General features: G+C 34.0%; 2 protein-coding genes across 8 annotated transcripts in view; one reads left to right on the top strand and one right to left on the bottom strand.

The window, feature by feature from the left end:
• The first annotated feature begins 683 nt into the window (after window positions 1-683).
• Window positions 684-3,246, top strand: LOC138317618 (uncharacterized). The gene is made up of 3 exons (XM_069259407.1): window positions 684-1,185; window positions 1,515-1,685; window positions 2,610-3,246. The coding sequence occupies exons 1-3, from the start codon at window positions 879-881 to the stop codon at window positions 2,849-2,851; spliced, it is 720 nt and encodes a 239-aa protein (XP_069115508.1). The 5' UTR covers window positions 684-878; the 3' UTR covers window positions 2,852-3,246.
• A 5,216-nt stretch (window positions 3,247-8,462) lies between these two features.
• LOC138317616 (nephrin-like) overlaps window positions 8,463-19,260 on the bottom strand; it is a 132,894-nt gene continuing 122,096 nt past the window's right edge. For 2 of the 7 annotated variants that reach the window (XM_069259399.1, XM_069259404.1), the window contains 10 exons: window positions 19,025-19,222; window positions 18,610-18,708; window positions 17,966-18,124; window positions 17,484-17,641; window positions 16,776-16,856; window positions 14,994-15,104; window positions 13,588-13,756; window positions 12,674-12,792; window positions 11,489-11,714; window positions 8,463-11,106 (listed from right to left, as the gene is read on the bottom strand). In XM_069259399.1, the coding sequence (XP_069115500.1) occupies window positions 10,976-11,106; window positions 11,489-11,714; window positions 12,674-12,792; window positions 13,588-13,756; window positions 14,994-15,104; window positions 16,776-16,856; window positions 17,484-17,641; window positions 17,966-18,124; window positions 18,610-18,708; window positions 19,025-19,222 (1,451 nt within the window). In that variant the 3' untranslated portion in view covers window positions 8,463-10,975. Of the gene's footprint in view, window positions 11,107-11,488; window positions 11,715-12,119; window positions 12,161-12,673; window positions 12,793-13,587; window positions 13,757-14,993; window positions 15,105-16,775; window positions 16,857-17,483; window positions 17,642-17,965; window positions 18,125-18,609; window positions 18,709-19,024; window positions 19,223-19,260 lie in introns of all 7 variants that reach the window. The other 5 variants (XM_069259405.1, XM_069259406.1, XM_069259402.1 and 2 more) reach the window with 5 other exon arrangements.

Below are 19,260 nucleotides of genomic sequence, written 5' to 3'. Positions count from 1 at the left end.
AAGAAAGCGTATGACAAATAAAAACTGAGATTGTTTGAAAAGAGGCACAACCAGGCCAAAGATAGGAAATGTCACCATAGAAACCTGGACGATGGAGCGGAACAGCATACATAAACATGATCACTATTGTTCAGAAGTTTCCGGTACATGGTTGAGAAATGACCATGTATTGTTAACGGCATCAGATAAAAATTGGTCATCAGTCTTTTAAATAGGGTTATTGATCCGTGAACAAAATAAATCACCATCTCTCTCATCTTTCAAAACAATAACGGTTGATCGAAGAATGGAATGAAAATGAACAAAATAAGAATTTCTAATTATATAATTTTAATGATCGGCGTTAAAAGCTGTGAAGTATCTAGTACAATAACAGTCCATTACGGAGGATTGTAGTCAGGCAATCGAGTGTTAGACTGTCGCAGTTAACAGCTTTTGTTGATATATCCAATATAACCTCCATTTTATAAGTAGCCAGTAATAGGTTCGGTATTGTCTCTGACAGATAGAATAATATGATTCACTAGTGTTGTGAAACAGTTACAGACACTTTAATGCGAATCGGAGACGAGTTGGCATCCTTGTGAAACATTTAGAGGGGGATACAAATCCCTTATCAAGTGCGCCACAGAATTACATAATGCATTATAAGTGCCTCATAGCTCTTAAAACGGACCAACTACCTGTGAAATACCAGTGATGATCTTTGAGAATTAGCAGAAAGAAATAAATGTTTCACCTGATGTTGGATTGTTAAAGCTTTTCTAGGATTTTTAAAGATAAAGTTTGTCTTTATAACCTGCGGAACCACAAAAGCACTTTGCCAAGTGGTAAAAAATTTGAAATTCTTAATTTTGAACTGAAGCGAGGTACATAACATGGTACTTTTTGATTTCTCTCGCATATCAACTGTGCTATTAATAGCAATACTAATCGGGAAGCTGACATCAGTGAGTGTCATCGGGATGGAGCAGACCATTTCCCAGGACAAGATTAACAATGACCAGATGATATGGCAATCCCAGGTGGTGTCCGTGCTGTCCTGTCTCAGGCAGAGCTACAGACTGACCAGCGGTATGTCCTTCTATAACGAACTGACCAATGTATGCAGTCTTCAGAGCATTGTATACCTGTATTATGAACAGAGTGAGCTGGGATACAGGTACTTCGTGCCTAAACTTACAGGTAAATATCGAGGCATCTGTGATGAAAACAACTAGATCATTGTCGCCATAATTTACAGCACATCCCCAGTTGGCTTTTCATGTGGGTTATCCGCAACTAGGACTTTATGAAGACAAGTCCTGTTTACGGATTCTTTAGAAACCACTTCGGATGATAGGCGCTTAATATGATAATTTCGTTTAATATAGATTCAAATAAATTCGATTGACTTTGCTTTTTCTTCTAAAATATCAATTTGCAGTAAGGAGGTGCAGTTGTCTCATATTATATCAAAAAAAATATCTAATAATGATAAATACAGTCCCATTAAACTTCAGACTTTGTTACAGGAAAATGTACGGACGGTTTTATGCATAACAGAGCATTAAAGATGTGTTATAACTTCAAATGCTGCCAGTTTTATGATGCTATACAATTCGGACTAACCTGCAATGCTGCAGGGACAAGTCTGATCAAAATCGACAGCGCCGAGAAACAGACTCACATGGAGGCATTTCTGGGTAAGTTGGAGATTCCCAAAAGGTCAGTTAAACATGTTTCTAAGTAAGTTGGTGATTCCAGAAAGGTCAGTTAAACATGTTTCTAGGTAAGTTGGAGATTCCCGAAAGGTCAGATAAACATGTTTCTAGGTAAGTTGGAGATTCCCGAAAGGTCAGATAAACATGTTTCTAGGTAAGTTGGAGATTCCCGAAAGGTCAGTTAAACGTGTTTCTAAGTAAGTTGGAGATTCCCGAAAGGTCAGATAAACATGTTTCTAGGTAAGTTGGAGATTCCCGAAAGGTCAGTTAAACGTGTTTAGGAGTAAGATGGAGATTTTCGAAAGGTCTGTTAAACGTGGTTCTGGGTAAGACATTTTGAAATGTGGTTTTGTAAATACAATGTATATATTACATAGGTTCAGAACAGTATAAAAACCCACAAGTAACCGGTATCTCCCATTCAATAATCGATTATTACCTTTCATAATCGATAGTCTTTAGGAAAATCATAATCGAATGATCATCGATCAAAATCGAGAATCGGTCTAACACTATTCATATGAAGGTCTTTATTTGATCTTCGATATAAGAGTTGGTTCTTTCTGAAGCGCAGACCCGCATTGAAGTAATATGGACAGTTTTATGGTACTTGAAATGCTTTAAATCGTCTTGTAAAGTATTTTCTTGATCAACCGCAAATACAAAACTAGACTAAATATTTCTGATTTCTAGTATCATGATTTCATCGTCAGATATACAACCACAAAGCTGAACTAGACTTCATTTTTTCTGATTGCCAATGTCATGGTTTTTTTCTGTGACATGTTAATATGTTGATTCTATAAATGATGTTCTGCTATAATATCGTTGCTCCTGTAAAGGGGGGTGGGCGGTTATTTTCCGAATTTGCCACGGAAACTTGAAGATGGATCGATATTTTTACAGACCAGGAACAAACGAAGTACACGTTGATCCAGGGTACACGAAATGAGACGGGAGCCTATCTTTACGAGGACGGACAGATGATGACGTTCTTCAACTGGAACGTAGAACATGGCGAGCCAGAGGCACGGCCTTCCGAGATATACATCATTCTGCACAAGGGCAAAGAGTTTCAGTGGCACGACACTCGCAATACAGCTACATACAACAAGTCCAACTTAGTGTGTGAGATGTCCATTGTGTAAACATGGAAAATAAAGATCATGATGGTACTGTAATTACAAAAATGAAAGAAAGTAAAAAAAAAGAACAGGAGAAAAACCGCAATGTTTATAGAGTAAGAGTCCCATTCAAAATACTGTCACAAAGGAACAGAGAACTACGATCGAGGGTTTGAATTATGGTGTAAAATTCGTGGTTGTTTTTCCTCTTCACTATAATTTATTTTTATTTTTATATTCTCTTTTATACATATTGTCTTTTCTACAATTTGAGGTAATACACCATAAGCGTACATATTTAAACCTCAGTTTAGCACAAGCATTGTTACATCAAAATATGATAACACTGATTATTGTTCTGTATATGGTTTATATGGCTATCACGGTGATTGTAGTTCTGTATATGGTGTATAAAGCTATTACGGTGATTGTAGTTCTGTATATGGTTTGCAAAGCTATTAGGGTGATTGTAGTTCTGTATATGGTGTATAAAGCTATTACGGTGATTGTAGTTCTGTATATGGTTTATAAAGCTATTACGGTGATTGTAGTTCTGTATATGGTTTATATGGCTATCACGGTGATTGTAGTTCTGTATATGGTTTATAAAGCTATTAGGGTGATTGTAGTTCTGTATATGGTGTATAAAGCTATTACGGTGATTGTAGTTCTGTATATGGTTTATAAAGCTATTACGGTGATTGTAGTTCTGTATATGGTTTATAAAGCTATTACGTTGATTGTAGTTCTGTATATGGTTTATAAAGCTATTACGGTGATTGTAGTTCTGTATATGGTTTATAAAGCTATTACGATGATTGTAGTTCTGTATATGGTTTATAAAGCTGTTCAGTCATTGTAGTTCTTGTTTATAAACTATTACAATCATCGTAGTTCTGGTTTATTAAGTTATTACAGTTATAGTAGGTCTGGTTTATAAAGTTACTACAGTTATCGTAGTTCTGGTTTATAAAGTTATTACAGTTATCGTAGTTCTTGTTAATAAAGCTATTACAGTTATCGTAGTTCTGGTTTATAAAGTTATTACAGTTATCGTAGTTCTGGTTTATAAAGCTATTGCAGCCATCGTACGGTAGTTCTGGTTTATAAAGCTATTTGTCATCGTGGTTCTGGTTTATAAAGTTATTACAGTTATCGTAGGTCTGGTTTATAAAGCTATTTGTCATCGTGGTTCTGGTTTATAAAGTTATTACAGTTATCGTAGGTCTGGTTTATAAAGCTATTACAGTCATCGTAATTCTGGTTCATAAAGTTATTACAGTTATCGTAGTGGCAGACTCATATCCCCCACCCCTCAGGCTAATTAGGCTTTTTAATTAGAAATAACTCCATTAATAAAGGACAGAACCCAATAAACTTTACTCAACTCCCATTCATGTAAGGGATATTTGTAATCAATTTTATCAAAATCTGTCAGGCAGTTTAAAGCTATTAGGGTGATTGTAGTTCTGTATATGGTTTATAAAGCTATTACGGTGAGTGTAGTTCTGTATATGGTTTATAAAGCTATTACGATGGTTGTAGTTCTGTATATGGTTTATAAAGTTATTACAGTTATCGTAGTTCTGGTTTATTAAGTTACTACAGTCATCGTAATTCTGGTTTATAAAGTTATTACAGTCATTGTAGGTCTGGTTTATAAAGTTATTACAGTTATCGTAATTCTTGTTTATAAAGTTACTACAGTTATCGTAGTTCTTGTTTATAAAGTTACTACAAGTATCGTAGTTCTTGTTTATAAAGTTATTACAGTTATCGTAGTTCTGGTTTATAAAGTTATTACAGTTATCGTAATTCTGGTTTATAAAGTTATTACAGTTATCGTAGTTCTGGTTTATAAAGTTACTACAGTTATCGTAGTTCTAGTTTATAAAGCTATTACAGTCATTGTAGTTCTGGTTTATGAAGTTATTACAGTTATCGTAGTTCTTGTTTATAAAGTTACTACAGTTATCGTAGTTCTGGTTTATAAAGCTATTACAGTCATCGTAGTTCTGGTTTATAAAGCTATTACAGTTATTGTAGTTCTGGTTTATAAAGCTATTACAGTTATTGTAGTTCTGGTTTATAAAGTTATTACAGTTATCGTAGTTCTGGTTTATAAAGCTATTACAGTCATCGTAGTTCTGGTTTATAAAGTTACTACAGTTATTGTAGTTCTGGTTTATAAAGCTATTACAGTCATCGTAGTTCTGGTTTATAAAGCTATTACAGTTATCGTAGTTCTGGTTTACAAAGCTATTACAGTTATTGTAGTTCTGGTTTATAAAGTTATTACAGTCATCGTAATTCTGGTTTATAAAGCTATTACAGTTATAGTAGGTCTGGTTTATAAAGTTACTACAGTTATCGTAGTTCTATTTTATAAAGCTATTACAGTCATTGTAGGTCTGGTTTATAAAGTTATTACAGTTATCGTAGTTCTGGTTTATAAAGTTACTACAGTTATCGTAGTTCTGGTTTATAAAGTTATTACAGTTATCGTAGTTCTGGTTTATAAAGCTATTACAGTCATCGTAATTCTGGTTCATAAAGTTATTACAGTTATCGTAGTTCTGGTTTATAAAGTTATTACAGTTATCATAGTTCTGGTTTATAAAGCTATTACAGTTATCTTAGTTCTGATCTTTAAAGTTATTACAGTTATCGTAGTTCTGGTTTATAAAGCTATTACAGTTATAGTAGTTCTTGTTAATAAAGCTATAACAGTTATTGTAGTTCTGGTTTATAAAATAATTACAGTTATAGTAGTTCTTGTTAACAAAGCTATTACAGTTATCGTAGTTCTGGTTTATAAAGTTATTACAGTTACCGTAGTTCTTGTTAATAAAGCTATTACAGTTATCGTATTTTTGGTTTATAAAGCTATTACAGTTATCGTAGTTCTGGTTTATAAAGCTATTACAATTATCCTAGTTCTGATTTGTAAAGATATTACAGTTATCGTAGTTCTGGTTTATTAAGTTATTACAGTTACCGTAGTTCTAGTTTATAAAGCTATTACAGTTATCGAGGTCTGGTTTATAAAGTTATTACAGTTATCGTAGTTCTGGTTTATAAAGTTATTACAGTTATCATAGTTCTTGTTTATAAAGTTATTACAGTTATCGTAGTTCTGGTTTATAAAGCTATTACAGTTATCGTAGTTCTTGTTTATAAAGTTATTACAGTTATTGTAGTTCTGATTTATAAAGTTATTACAGTTATCGTAGTTCTGGTTTATAAAGTTATTACAGTTACCGTAGTTCTGGTTTATAAAGCTATTACAGTTATCGTAGCTCTGGTTTATAAAGTTATTACAGTTACCGTAGTTCTAGTTTATAAAGCTATTACAGTTATCGAGGTCTGGTTTATAAAGTTATTACAGTTATCGTAGTTCTTGTTTATAAAGTTATTACAGTTATCGTAGTTCTGGTTTATAAAGTTATTACAGTTATCCTAGTTCTGATTTATAAAGTTATTACAGTTATCGTAGTTCTGGTTTATAAAGTTATTACAGTTACCGTAGTTCTAGTTTATAAAGCTATTACAGTTATCGTAGGTCTGGTTTATAAAGTTATTACAGTTACCGTAGTTCTAGTTTATAAAGCTATTACAGTTATTGTAGGTCTGGTTTATAAAGTTACTACAGTTATCGTAGTTCTGGTTTATAAAGTTATTACAGTTATCGTAGTTCTGGTTTATAAAGCTATTACAGTCATCGTAGTTCTGGTTTATAAAGCTATTACAGTTATTGTAGTTCTGGTTTATAAAGTTACTACAGTTATCGTAGTTCTTGTTTATAAAGTTACTACAGTTATAGTAGTTCTAGTTTATAAAGCTATTACATTCATTGTAGGTCTGGTTTATAAAGTTATTACAGTTATCATAGTTCTTGTTTATAAAGTTACTACAGTTATCGTAGTTCTGGTTTATAAAGCTATTACAGTTATAGTAGGTCTGGTTTATAAAGTTACTACAGTTATCGTAGTTCTAGTTTATAAAGCTATTACAGTCATTGTAGTTCTGGGTTATAAAGTTTTTACTACAGTTACCGTAGTTCTAGTTTATAAAGCTATTACAGTTATCGTAGGTCTGGTTATAAAGTTATTACAGTTATAGTAGTTCTTGTTAATAAAGCTATTACAGTTATCGTAGTTCTGGTTTATGAAGTTATTACAGTTATCGTAGTTCTTGTTTATAAAGTTATTACAGTTATCGTAGGTCTGGTTTAAAAGCTATTACAGTCATCGTAATTCTGGTTCATAAAGTTATTACAGTTATCGTAGTTCTGGTTTATAAAGTTACTACAGTTATCGTAGTTCTGGTTTATAAAGTTATTACAGTTATCGTAGTTCTGGTTTATAAAGTTATTACAGTTATCGTAGTTCTGGTTTATAAAGTTATTACAGTTATCGTAGTTCTTGTTAATAAAGCTATTACAGTTATAGTAGTTCTGATTTATGAAGCTGTTACGTGAATTCTCAACTTCAGCATGATGCTAACCAGTGGCAGACTCATATCCCCCACCCCTCAGGCTAATTAGGCTTTTTAATTAGAAATAACTCCATTAATAAAGGACAGAACCCAATAAACTTTACTCAACTCCCCTTCATGTAAGGGATATTTGTAATCAATTTTATCAAAATCTGTCAGGCAGTTTAAAGCTATTAGGGTGATTGTAGTTCTGTATATGGTTTATAAAGCTATTACGGTGAGTGTAGTTCTGTATATGGTTTATAAAGCTATTACGATGGTTGTAGTTCTGTATATGGTTTATAAAGTTATTACAGTTATCGTAGTTCTGGTTTATTAAGTTACTACAGTCATCGTAATTCTGGTTTATAAAGTTATTACAGTCATTGTAGGTCTGGTTTATAAAGTTATTACAGTTATCGTAATTCTTGTTTATAAAGTTACTACAGTTATCGTAGTTCTTGTTTATAAAGTTACTACAAGTATCGTAGTTCTTGTTTATAAAGTTATTACAGTTATCGTAGTTCTGGTTTATAAAGTTATTACAGTTATCGTAATTCTGGTTTATAAAGTTATTACAGTTATCGTAGTTCTGGTTTATAAAGTTACTACAGTTATCGTAGTTCTAGTTTATAAAGCTATTACAGTCATTGTAGTTCTGGTTTATGAAGTTATTACAGTTATTGTAGTTCTTGTTTATAAAGTTACTACAGTTATCGTAGTTCTAGTTTATAAAGCTATTACAGTCATCGTAATTCTGGTTCATAAAGTTATTACAGTTATCGTAGTGGCAGACTCATATCCCCCACCCCTCAGGCTAATTAGGCTTTTTAATTAGAAATAACTCCATTAATAAAGGACAGAACCCAATAAACTTTACTCAACTCCCCTTCATGTAAGGGATATTTGTAATCAATTTTATCAAAATCTGTCAGGCAGTTTAGAAGGAGTTTCGCCTGACAATGTTGTCTACAGACAGACGGACGAACAGACAACCCGATTCAAGTATACCCCGTTTTAACTTTGTTAATTAATTATACCCTAAAATTTGATTGGAACAGAATACCAGGTAAGTAAGCGGTTTTCAGTATCCTACTGCCACTCCCTAGTACTCGCACTGTAATCAGTGGAATGAAAAACAAACAAACCTTAGTCTTCATATCATTGGTAAAAAATGTTTATTTTCTCTTTGATATGAAACATGAAAATGAACCAAATTTGCAACTTCTCAAAATAACATTCAAACCAACTCTATCTAATACTCATACACAATCACTCACCAGACATCCTGTCACTCTGTGGCTGGCAAGACGTTTCCATGGTAACATAAATATATATTTAATTATTCATAGCAATATACGTTTTTACATAATCATGAGTAATTCCAATTTCAAACTAATCACTTCCATTCTTATGAAGTTACAGAAAACAGTATTTGTTTTCACTCATACATTCAACTCAGTTATAAATATATCTTTATGAAATAATCAGAATCCACATCATAATACTGTTAAACCCTAACACATATCGGCTGTGTGGTGACCATTAAAATAAGAATTGTGATTAACAGATCAATAAATTTGTTACCAATAAGACACACTAGTAACATAATGTTTTGATACTAGATTTTGATCATCATTTCAACTCTAATTTTGATCCAACTCAAAACTTGTAATTTCACAACCTTAGTGTGTTAATAACACATTGCAAACTTGGCTATTATATATCAGTAACTGTAAACTTCTTCACATCAAGCCCAACAGTACGTACATATATGTAAAAAATAATACGTAACATAGCCGTTGTCCATCTATTACAGAGTTATCTGCCCTTGCAGGTAGGTATTGATTGTGACGTCATGTGTTTGCAAGCGTAACATAATATTTTCGTAGAAAACGACGTGAATTGTGCTCACAAAATAATGATGTAACAATCAATACCTACCCGCAAGGGAGCTAACTCTGTAATATGCAAAGACAGAATTGCCTCTTGGACACTACATGGGACAAACAAGTCAATTTTTAAAAAAGGGAGATAACTCAGTCAGGGGAGATAATTAAGCTATAAAAGGGGAGATAACATATTGAAACCTTTAGAAATACTTTGGTATTCTGCTTTATCACATAGACTAAAACTGCTTATCATAAAAATTCAAAACAATGGTGGAAATTTGAAAAAGTAATGGACATAACAATGACGATAAAATATATTGATGATAAGATGAATGTTAATGAAAGTACATGCAAGAAAATGGCGAATTCTTTACACACCATGAATGAATATTGTGATTTATATAATTTTGTGCAAGGATATGTGTTGCTTACAAAATAAAATGTTTACATGTAACATGCCTAAGTACAAATAAGATTTGGCACCTTTAGCAGTACTTCTATTTTGATAACGTTTCACATGGGTAGGTGACTTATTCTTAGTTTTTAGTCTGAACACAATTTATTTAACGTTTATCTAGCTGTTAAGGTGACCTTTCATGTTTACATTATTCTGATGCTGAAATATAACAAACACTAACTGACATTCATTGATAAATGAATGTCAATTCTCATGTAACCACAAATGAGGGAAATGCATAGCTACACCACATAAAAACTTTCATACAATGACTCTGTCTTAAGTTTAATAATCATAGACACATATGTACAAAATCATAAATACTTTGGTCTCACAGACGAATACATCTTTATCAGTTCAGGTATTTCTACAAATACATGTATACTCAACTCTTGAACTCAAAACTTATCCCAACAGTATACTTGCTGGCATGCTGAACTTCCAAAATATCTTATAATCTAGGAACAAAGTCTTACACAAAACTCAATGAAAACGTTTTTTGCAAACTGAACTCATCACCACATTTAACATTTAAACAAAATACATTGAAAGGGAGACAACTCTTCTTAGAAGGGGAGTAACATGCTTCCACAGAGGGAGATAGCTCGCACGGCAAAGACATACATAATATTCTGTTTGGCAGATTTTAGTGATTTGGATTTCGTTGAGCGGAAGCCATGTTCTCCGACGGGACTTTGTATGTACTTATGAATTGTGCTTACACTGACAATCCCTCGTCACTGAACACTATTTCCTCTTTTCAACTAAGCACCTCCTACTTGTATGTAGGGGGACATAACTCTATATGAAACAATTTTTTCATTTTTTAATCACCAAAAAGTCTAAATGCAATATATTCTATTTTAGGAAATAGAAGTAATCTAAAAATGTATTTTGACGATCATGATGCAGTACATAAAGAAGACTTGTATTCTCTGGTTATCACAACAGATGTATCGTCTTTCTTCTCTGGCATGTTATCAACACCAATAGAAGATACAGTAATGGTTCTATAAAAAACGTCTCCTTGCATAGCGTCTTGTATGTCTTATCACTGGCTGCACCAATTATTATCTGATAACAATCTGGCTAGGGGCTCCAATGGGGAACCTGTCACCAGGCAGTGTTCTAGATGTCCCCCTTGGTAACCTTCCTATAATTTGATTCTAAACTTTGGTTGTTCCAGTCTGTATTGGGGGCTCCAGAGGGGTATCGCTGCAGATAATCAGTCTATTAATCTGATGGGCCCTAAATATCACTTTGTCCTGATGGAGCCTAAATCATCAGTCTATTCTGACGGGGCCCCAATGGGAGTCACTGGTGCTATACCAAATCTCCTCTCATGTCATCTACTGGTATATGGTTGCGTTGGGCCGAATTGTTCCCCTCACTGGGCCCGTCATATGTAGGGTTACTTATCACATTAGGGTTCATGTATCTCCCCCCTGTTGAACCTGAAATAATAAAACAGCAAATCAGGAAGGCTTCTTTTTTATTGACAAATTCCAAAGTGTCAATTAACCTAAATTTCAATTAATCACTAATTTTAAGTGCAATAAAACTGTCCATTTACAAAAAATATTCAAAGCTAAACACGTTAAACAAGAATTGTTCATGCTGAACAAAGAACCATTCAAATATATCAGTATAAAGCAATTACTCCTTGAATTGTAGAGACATTTCTGATATCTTAGGATGAGGGAGTGAACATATAGCACAACCTCACACAAGAAGAATAGGGTTAAGCCATGCAGTACCCACATACACATTTATAGTTTATCAACAAGAGACATATGGAAGAAAGCAAACAATGTGGTGCCTCTGATGGCATCATACCTGGGGCCGGAGCGTATCTAGGCTGTGGCGTATCATCATATAGAGGAGGGGGCAGGTCATCCACGTCGTAATTCCTGGCAGGGATTGGTGGAATAGGGGAGTGTCCATAGTTATTGGCCACACCCTTACTGGACGAGCGGACGGGAGGGGGAGGGGGAGGGGTGGCTCCTAGTCCATTACGGCTTGATGAGCGACTCGAACGCTGGTCGGAAAAATCTGTTACACTCTGTAAAGCGGAAAAGCAAAGAGGGATACAAAGGGAGACAACCACACATGTAACGAGCATCATACAGACATCAAACTGATTGGGCATTGGAATGAATGGTTAACATGAACAAACATCACACCCTCAAACTGGAACTAATACATTTGTAACAGCCACATTACACAGATCATTAAATCAAATTGGAATACCATCAGTCAATTATAATCACAAACATTTATGCGATATTTTTTCCTATAGATAAAATAAAATTCCTATTTCACTGCAATAATTTATAACGAGCTCCCCACCTTGGTGATCAAAACCAACACACCACACCTGGAAAGACGATAACTCTGGAGAAATGAGGACAGGTGATATGTGAACAAGGTACAGTTTTACCTGTGTTTTACCTGTGTTGTGTTTTACCTGTGTTCTGAAGACTAGGGGTTATAATTGTAGTATCTCTTCTGGAACACAGTATATTTTATTGTTATAGCAGATTTTCACATGTTGTGTTCATTTTACTGGAAATCATCTGTTCAAATCATGAAATTATATAATCCAACATAATTTTTGTTAAGTTTATATTTTATTTCTTGAACAAGATACCCAATTATGCATAAACATATAGCTTGTATTGAGATAACCTGAAGCATTTTCATACTTTGTATTAAAAGTCCACTACAAAATTGTTGTCGTAAGACTCTCTAACATCTCCAGTTCTTCATCCCCCCAGAGTATTGTAACACAAGTGTTAGTCACACCAGTCTATAAAAATACAACCTACAACTCAATATTCTGTACATCACAGCAGAATTACACACAATGTTATCGTTTTATAACGATCACATCCAAATCATAGACAAACAAAATATTCATACTTTCATAACAATCATACATATAAGCACACACGATCGAGTTACAGTAGATTAAGTCTTTTTTGGACCAAAAACTGATGATAAACAATGACCAACACTTACCTTGGGCCGTGTTTCTGGCCTGCTGTTATAATCGTGGAAATGTGTCGGAGAAGTTCCATTCTGTAGTGGATTCATGTAATCGCTATCAAATGTTCCCTTGCTTCTGCTCTGATACGGGTCTATAAATAGATCACTTTAATGTTTACGTTCAGAGTCAGACAATACAGTTCTATAAATAGATCACATAAACGTTTAACTCAAGAGTCAGACAATACAAGTTCTATAAATAGATCACATAAACGTTTAACTCAAGAGTCAGACAATACAGTTCTATAAATAGATCACATAAACGTTTAACTCAAGAGTCAGACAATACAGTTCTATAAATAGATCACATAAACGTTTTAACTCAAGAGTCAGACAATACAGTTCTATAAATAGATCACATAAACGTTTAACTCAAGAGTCAGACAATACAGTTCTATAAATAGATCACATAAACGTTTAACTCAAGAGTCAGACAATACAGTTCTATAAATAAATCACATTAACGTTTTAACTCGAGAGTCAGACAAAAAAAGTCTATAAACATTAATGCTTACTTCAGAGTCAGACGGTATAATAACTTTGAATACTTTCTATTAGTTGTACAAAAATATAAAAGATGACTTTGTTAACAAACACCAAAACATTCTGATAACAGAACATAATATACGATAATCCTGTAAGCAGGACTAAAATTTTTGCTCAAAAGGCAGCACATAAAATTAAGCTAAGAAAGGTTCATCACTGTCAAGACAAAATGTTTCAACTTAAAAATCCTGAAACTGAACCCCAACAGAGATTCATCACTGTCAAGACAAAATGTTTCAACTTAAAAATCCTGAAACTGAACCCCAACAGAGATGCCTTTATTTTGAGTAATAGGACACGATTACAAAATATTGATAGCTGTATGATAATATCTGTCTTGCCTTCATACTGCCACTGTGCAGACTGTCTACCATCATCTAAGTACGGCCGTGTGTCGGTGAGAAAAGATTTGTGTGTATTTCCCAGATTGGGGGAGTCAAGTTTGTTGGGGGTGTAGGAGCGACTGCTGTAGCCTGGAGGGGGCAGGAACACTCTTTTTATGTCTTCATCCTGTAAAATAACACATAAGCAAAATCGTTGTTAAGTACACATAAACAAAATCATTGTTGTATGGTACACATAACCATCTCTTCTAAATTTACCATTATTGAAATACATCAGTAGAAATTGTCTTTTTTTTTGTGTCTCATTTTCATTTCTCCTCAGTGAATTGTCTTCCTTTGTTAAAATTTTATCTCCAATTACTGCTAACCAACCTCCTTTCTCGGCCACTAAATTTCACGATTTCCATTTAAAAAACATGTTCGTTAAAATTAACTTTAAAATTAACATTTGTGGATAATAAAATTGACTGGACATGAATATAAGTATAAATGATGTACATGTAGATAAACTTCCCGGAGATAAACGTTCTCAAATGTATATTGGATCTTAAAAGTCGCGAAAGTAAATCGCACCCGAAAGACCGTTGGTTGACAGTAGTGTATAATAATCATTAGTATAGAGGATTTCTTTCAATAACTATTTTCACTTCATTATTTCTTTTCAATAAACTTTATACAAACAATAATTCTCATTTGACACAAAACATATATTTAATTTAATTTCCATATATAGAGTTAGGGACTTGCTGATCCTTTTACATTAACATATATAGATACAGTAGTTTTTGGTACATGATGTTTATGTCAGTAATTGAAGTTTCTACTTTATTAAAGCTACATCAAAAGTGAGTGTGTTTATATAAAAGTGCATGAGTGCATTTACATCAATAATTTAAGTTTAGTCTCAACCGTTCAATGAGGTTACAAATTTTCCTCAATTTGAATTATTGATTCATTTTACCGTTGTATGATATTCACATATTAGGGTCATACCTACAAAATGCCTTACAAACATGCATATACCATATATATAGAGACAGTGAGATAGTGGTGGCAAGTGAAGTTGAACCATTGTAGTCTGAATCACGATAATAATAACAGTGGAAACTTGTTAGTCTACACCAGATTTCTCAAAACAGATAGTGCCAAAACTTCATAATGTAACTCAGGAGACAATACTTTGTTTCAAGAAATCTTGATTACATGAGCACCAAATATTACAGTGTAACATCACATGCAAAAATCTTGCAATTCACAATAATTCTGAAATCAGGAACTTACTCTCATAAATCAAAATAAAACTTAGGACAATGATATTTAAATGTCTGAAGATTTAACACAAGTGTCCACTGTTACATGTGACTACCACGGTTTCCGTGCGGTGAGAGGCTACGTGTTATTACCCCTGACGAATCCACGGACAGACAACTACATTTGGCACGGGAGACGGTCCTGACCTTCACTTGTACACAGTTACAGGTGCACTGACTACTGTGCATGCTTTTCCTGTCATGCTGTTAGGGAAAGAAACAAAGGTCACAGAGGTCAACATGCAAAACATTTCAACATGGGCATGCAAATCAAAATGTCGGTCATGCATAGCAGAAACAGGAATATTCGGGTGATTACAAGGTTAGGAATCAGGTGTCTTATATTGGGTTAAAGATCAATTTGAACAAGGCTCAAATAAAGGAAGTCACAGTGATTATGGTATCTGTAATAACTTCAATGTTTACTGATTGGAAGGCAAAAGTGAAGCTCTATCACTAAATCAAAATCTGAAATACACGCATATAAAATTCGAACTCATGTGTGAGTTTGTATTGAGTGGATTCTACCATTTTTTTCAGCTGAAAGTCTGGTTTTCTTCCATTTAAACCAAGCAACCCACCCCATCCGGTCACATAGTACTGATATAGGGCATCCTTACTTCACTGAAACCTGCTAATTACATAAGTCCTTGAATGACACATAGCTGTTTTAATGAAGAATAAAATGTCTGGTTCAGTTGTTTATAGCCGATGTATTTAGAAAAGTATTGGTCCGTTTCTGCTACCCATGATCAAACAAAAAGTAACAAATAAATCGGTTCTCAAAAACAGTAACATAGGCAACAAATAGAACAACACAGTAGTCACATATTCTCAAATTATAGGGAAATATTTTAAAAGTTCAATGTTTATCGGTCTTAAAATGTGTCAATATATTTATCAAACAAAATAACATATGTGGTTGTATACGCAAAAAATACAGAAGCACAAGCAGAAATTGAATGATTTAGGAGGAATTTTAGTGTAGTTAATTTGCTGGTGCGAAAGCTAATGATTTGCCATATACCATAGAACTAATGTTGAAATTGGGTTATTTCTATCAATGAGCTTGAACAGAACATTTAGTATGATGATGACTTTCACTAGGAGGTTTGTGTAACTATATATGGGCCACAGTGCCAGAGTGGTCAAGGTGGCCAACATTCTAATTTCTGTCTTTTGGTCACCATGTCAAGCAGTGATTTTTTTTTAAAATTTTGATTAATACATATACTACATAAAGGTCTGCTAAGGTGACATGAAGTCAGCATGATGATTGTTATGTGGATCAGATAGCAAACACAGACAAATCTGATATGTTGTAGCGGGATTGGACTGGGTCCAACATCGCTCAACAGGTAGCTCAGCGGTAGAGCATTCGGCTAGTGTTCAGAGGTCCCGGGTTCAAATCCCAGTCTAGCCACTACATTTTCTCCTCTTTTGTTACAACATTGGCACCCAATTAAAATACCCATGGTTGTGGTGTTTGGAAAGGTTTCGTATGTCTTTGAGGGCCAATTAAGACTTTGAAAAAGAAAGGATTGGATTTGGTCGAATATCGATAACCAGGTAGCTCAGCGATAGTGTACTTGGCAATAAGTGTTCAGAGGTCCTGGGCTTGAATACCTATCTGGCCACTACATTTTCTCCTTTCCTCTTACAATGTCAACTGTCAGTTCAGATAAGAAATTCATATACATGTACATGAAATAGAATGTCCTGCTGTATAGGATTATTCATAGCTGACTGTGATTTTTCAGAAGCATAATTAGGTGCTCAAAAAAAAAAAAATTAAAACATGAACACGTTAAATAACAAAGAAACTGATAAACATGACTTGAAGCGAGGAGATATAGAACTGAGTGTGAGGTGTACCGTGTCGTCGTCGTTACTGGGTCCAGGCTGTTCTACCAGGGGCTGTAACCATACAGGCTTGGGTCTCACCAACCCTCTACCCTGTTGTCATGGTAACAGTGGGTGGTAAGTATCATCCATATATGGTAATAATATTAGTTGTAGGGGTTATTATTGGGATTCATGCATAGGGGATGATCTACCATTGTATAACATGCATTCCCAGTAAATAACAGGTTCTAATGTTAATTTGCAGATTATGAAGGTCAATATGTATGAAAGGTTAATGACCTTTTACAAGAATAAAACCCCAAAACGTGAATTTTGATTAAAATTCATGATGATTTGTGAAAAGCAAAACATTGCTAAAAACATACCAGTATAATTAAAGTCTTAAATTAATTGACATAAAAATGGATGCAGATATAATAAATGAAATTTGGTCACTTCTAATGAATGGTAAGGAAGTGCACAATTCAAAGTAGGTCAAGGTTGTCAGAGTAACCAAATTTAGTCAAATAACATAGGAATATTAAAATTTCAAGCAGCCATTTTGTCTAAATAATGAATTCTTAGGATATTTCAAACTGATGATGAGTATTCATATAAACATATCTCTAATTCAACAAGATGAATTACACATGCGTGCATTTAGGTCAAAGAGCTAGGTGTTTGTTTCCCCATGCATTTCTTTGGTAAGAGTTTAAAAATTGATTCGTTAGAACATACCTCGAAATTCTTGTAATCGTCCGAGAAATCGTCCATGTTTTTTTCGTATGTGCCGTAACTGCGACTGTCGTCTGAGGGAGTGATAGGGTAGAGGGCGGTCTCCTTGGTTGGTCCGTATAACTCGATCGTGTTCGTGTGACTCGTTGTGTCACTGTTGTCTGTAAGAAATCATTTATAACCTTAAAATTTGTGTCTATCCTTGAGATTTTATTAAACATTATTATGTTTTTATTAAACATTTCAAAACTTGATTTTTTGAAGATCTGTTGAATACACCTCCTTCAATTTTTTTCTTCTTTTTTTTTTTACTTACACCTAATTCACAAATGTTTTATTAAAAGGAAGTATTTTTTTCTTTTCTTCTTTCACTTTCATTCTGTCATTCCTCTAAGATACCAATCAATCTAATGTTTAATCAAAGACATATGAAACATTTAAAGAAGCACAAATCCAACCATTTCCTGGTGATATTGGAGACCTACTCTCAAGCCTCTTTTTCCTCCTCCTGACAAAGAAGAGTATGAGTCCAATGTTAAGAGCGAGGAGGAAGATTCCGACGACACAGACGACAAGAATGATGATGACTGGAGTGTCGTCGCTGGTTTGTATTGTTGAAGCAGTCTCACCACTAAGGGCTGATGCTACAATGGAAAGTTAATGCGGCATTTATTTTTAAATATTGTTATCACAGAAATACGAACTAAAACAGAACTATAGCCACATTTTTTTGTAATCAGATAGATGGCTCAATGCTTAATATTGGTAATTCCTTACATTTTACAAATATTCACATTTCAATGCTAAATATTGGTATTTCCTTACTTTTTACACATATTCACATTTCAATGCTAAATATTGGTAATTCCTTACATTTTACAAATATTCACATTTCAATGCTAAATATTGGTATTTCCAAGGATTTATAAGTGAGAAGGATTCGTCACTGTCTCTTTACACTACTAAACACCACGCGAGACACCTATGAACTGGCATTAAAACACTTTTCTTAACCAATACTTGTCTTATCAAGTTAAATGAAACACAAATGTAAAGCTTAATAAATTTCACAATGTCTACATCCTTATTTTAAGATTGAAAGATTTAGAAGAAAATGAGTGGTTCTTACCAGAAGTCCTAATTTCTATTTCTGGAGGTGACCCTTCGGCTGCTCCAAGGTCGTTAGAGGTCAACACAGCTACCAGGTAAGAGGTGTCCTTCCTCAGACCTGTTAGGATTACAAAATTAAAAGACTTTCAGACTTAACCTCAAAAATATTTCCTAGCAAAATGTTAATTTTACACAGAACTGTAGAAACTTTATTCCTTTATCAGGTATTTGTGATGAACACGAAGCTGAGAAGAACTTTGAGTTAGTAGGTAATTTAGTGGCATGTATAATAAGATGTTGAAGTTAAGTGATCAGCATCTATTCCAATGGTAAACAGACAATAACTCTAAGACATGATACTCCCACTTCCATATGGAAAAGGGAACAAAATGGACAAGTGGATCAGGGTTTTAAATGGTTGCTATGGTGATGACCTTTGATGACGAAGACTGTGGTAACGCGATTGTCTATCGGCGTTATGTCTATGTGTGTGTATCCTGGTCGACTCTTCTCCTTGTATCGCACTTTGAACCTCTGAGGAAGTCCGCCATTAAAACCAGGGTTCCAGGAGATTGTCAGCATGTCATGTGTGGCATTGATAAAGGTGAGATCTCCTGGCTGGTCAGGTCGGCCTTCACAGAAATAAAACAAAAATTAACAATCTGGAGAA

Source organism: Argopecten irradians, chromosome 3 (assembly GCF_041381155.1).
Source record: "Argopecten irradians isolate NY chromosome 3, Ai_NY, whole genome shotgun sequence".
Lineage (NCBI taxonomy): Eukaryota > Metazoa > Mollusca > Bivalvia > Pectinida > Pectinidae > Argopecten > Argopecten irradians.
This window is presented reverse-complemented; position numbering and strand designations above follow the sequence as displayed.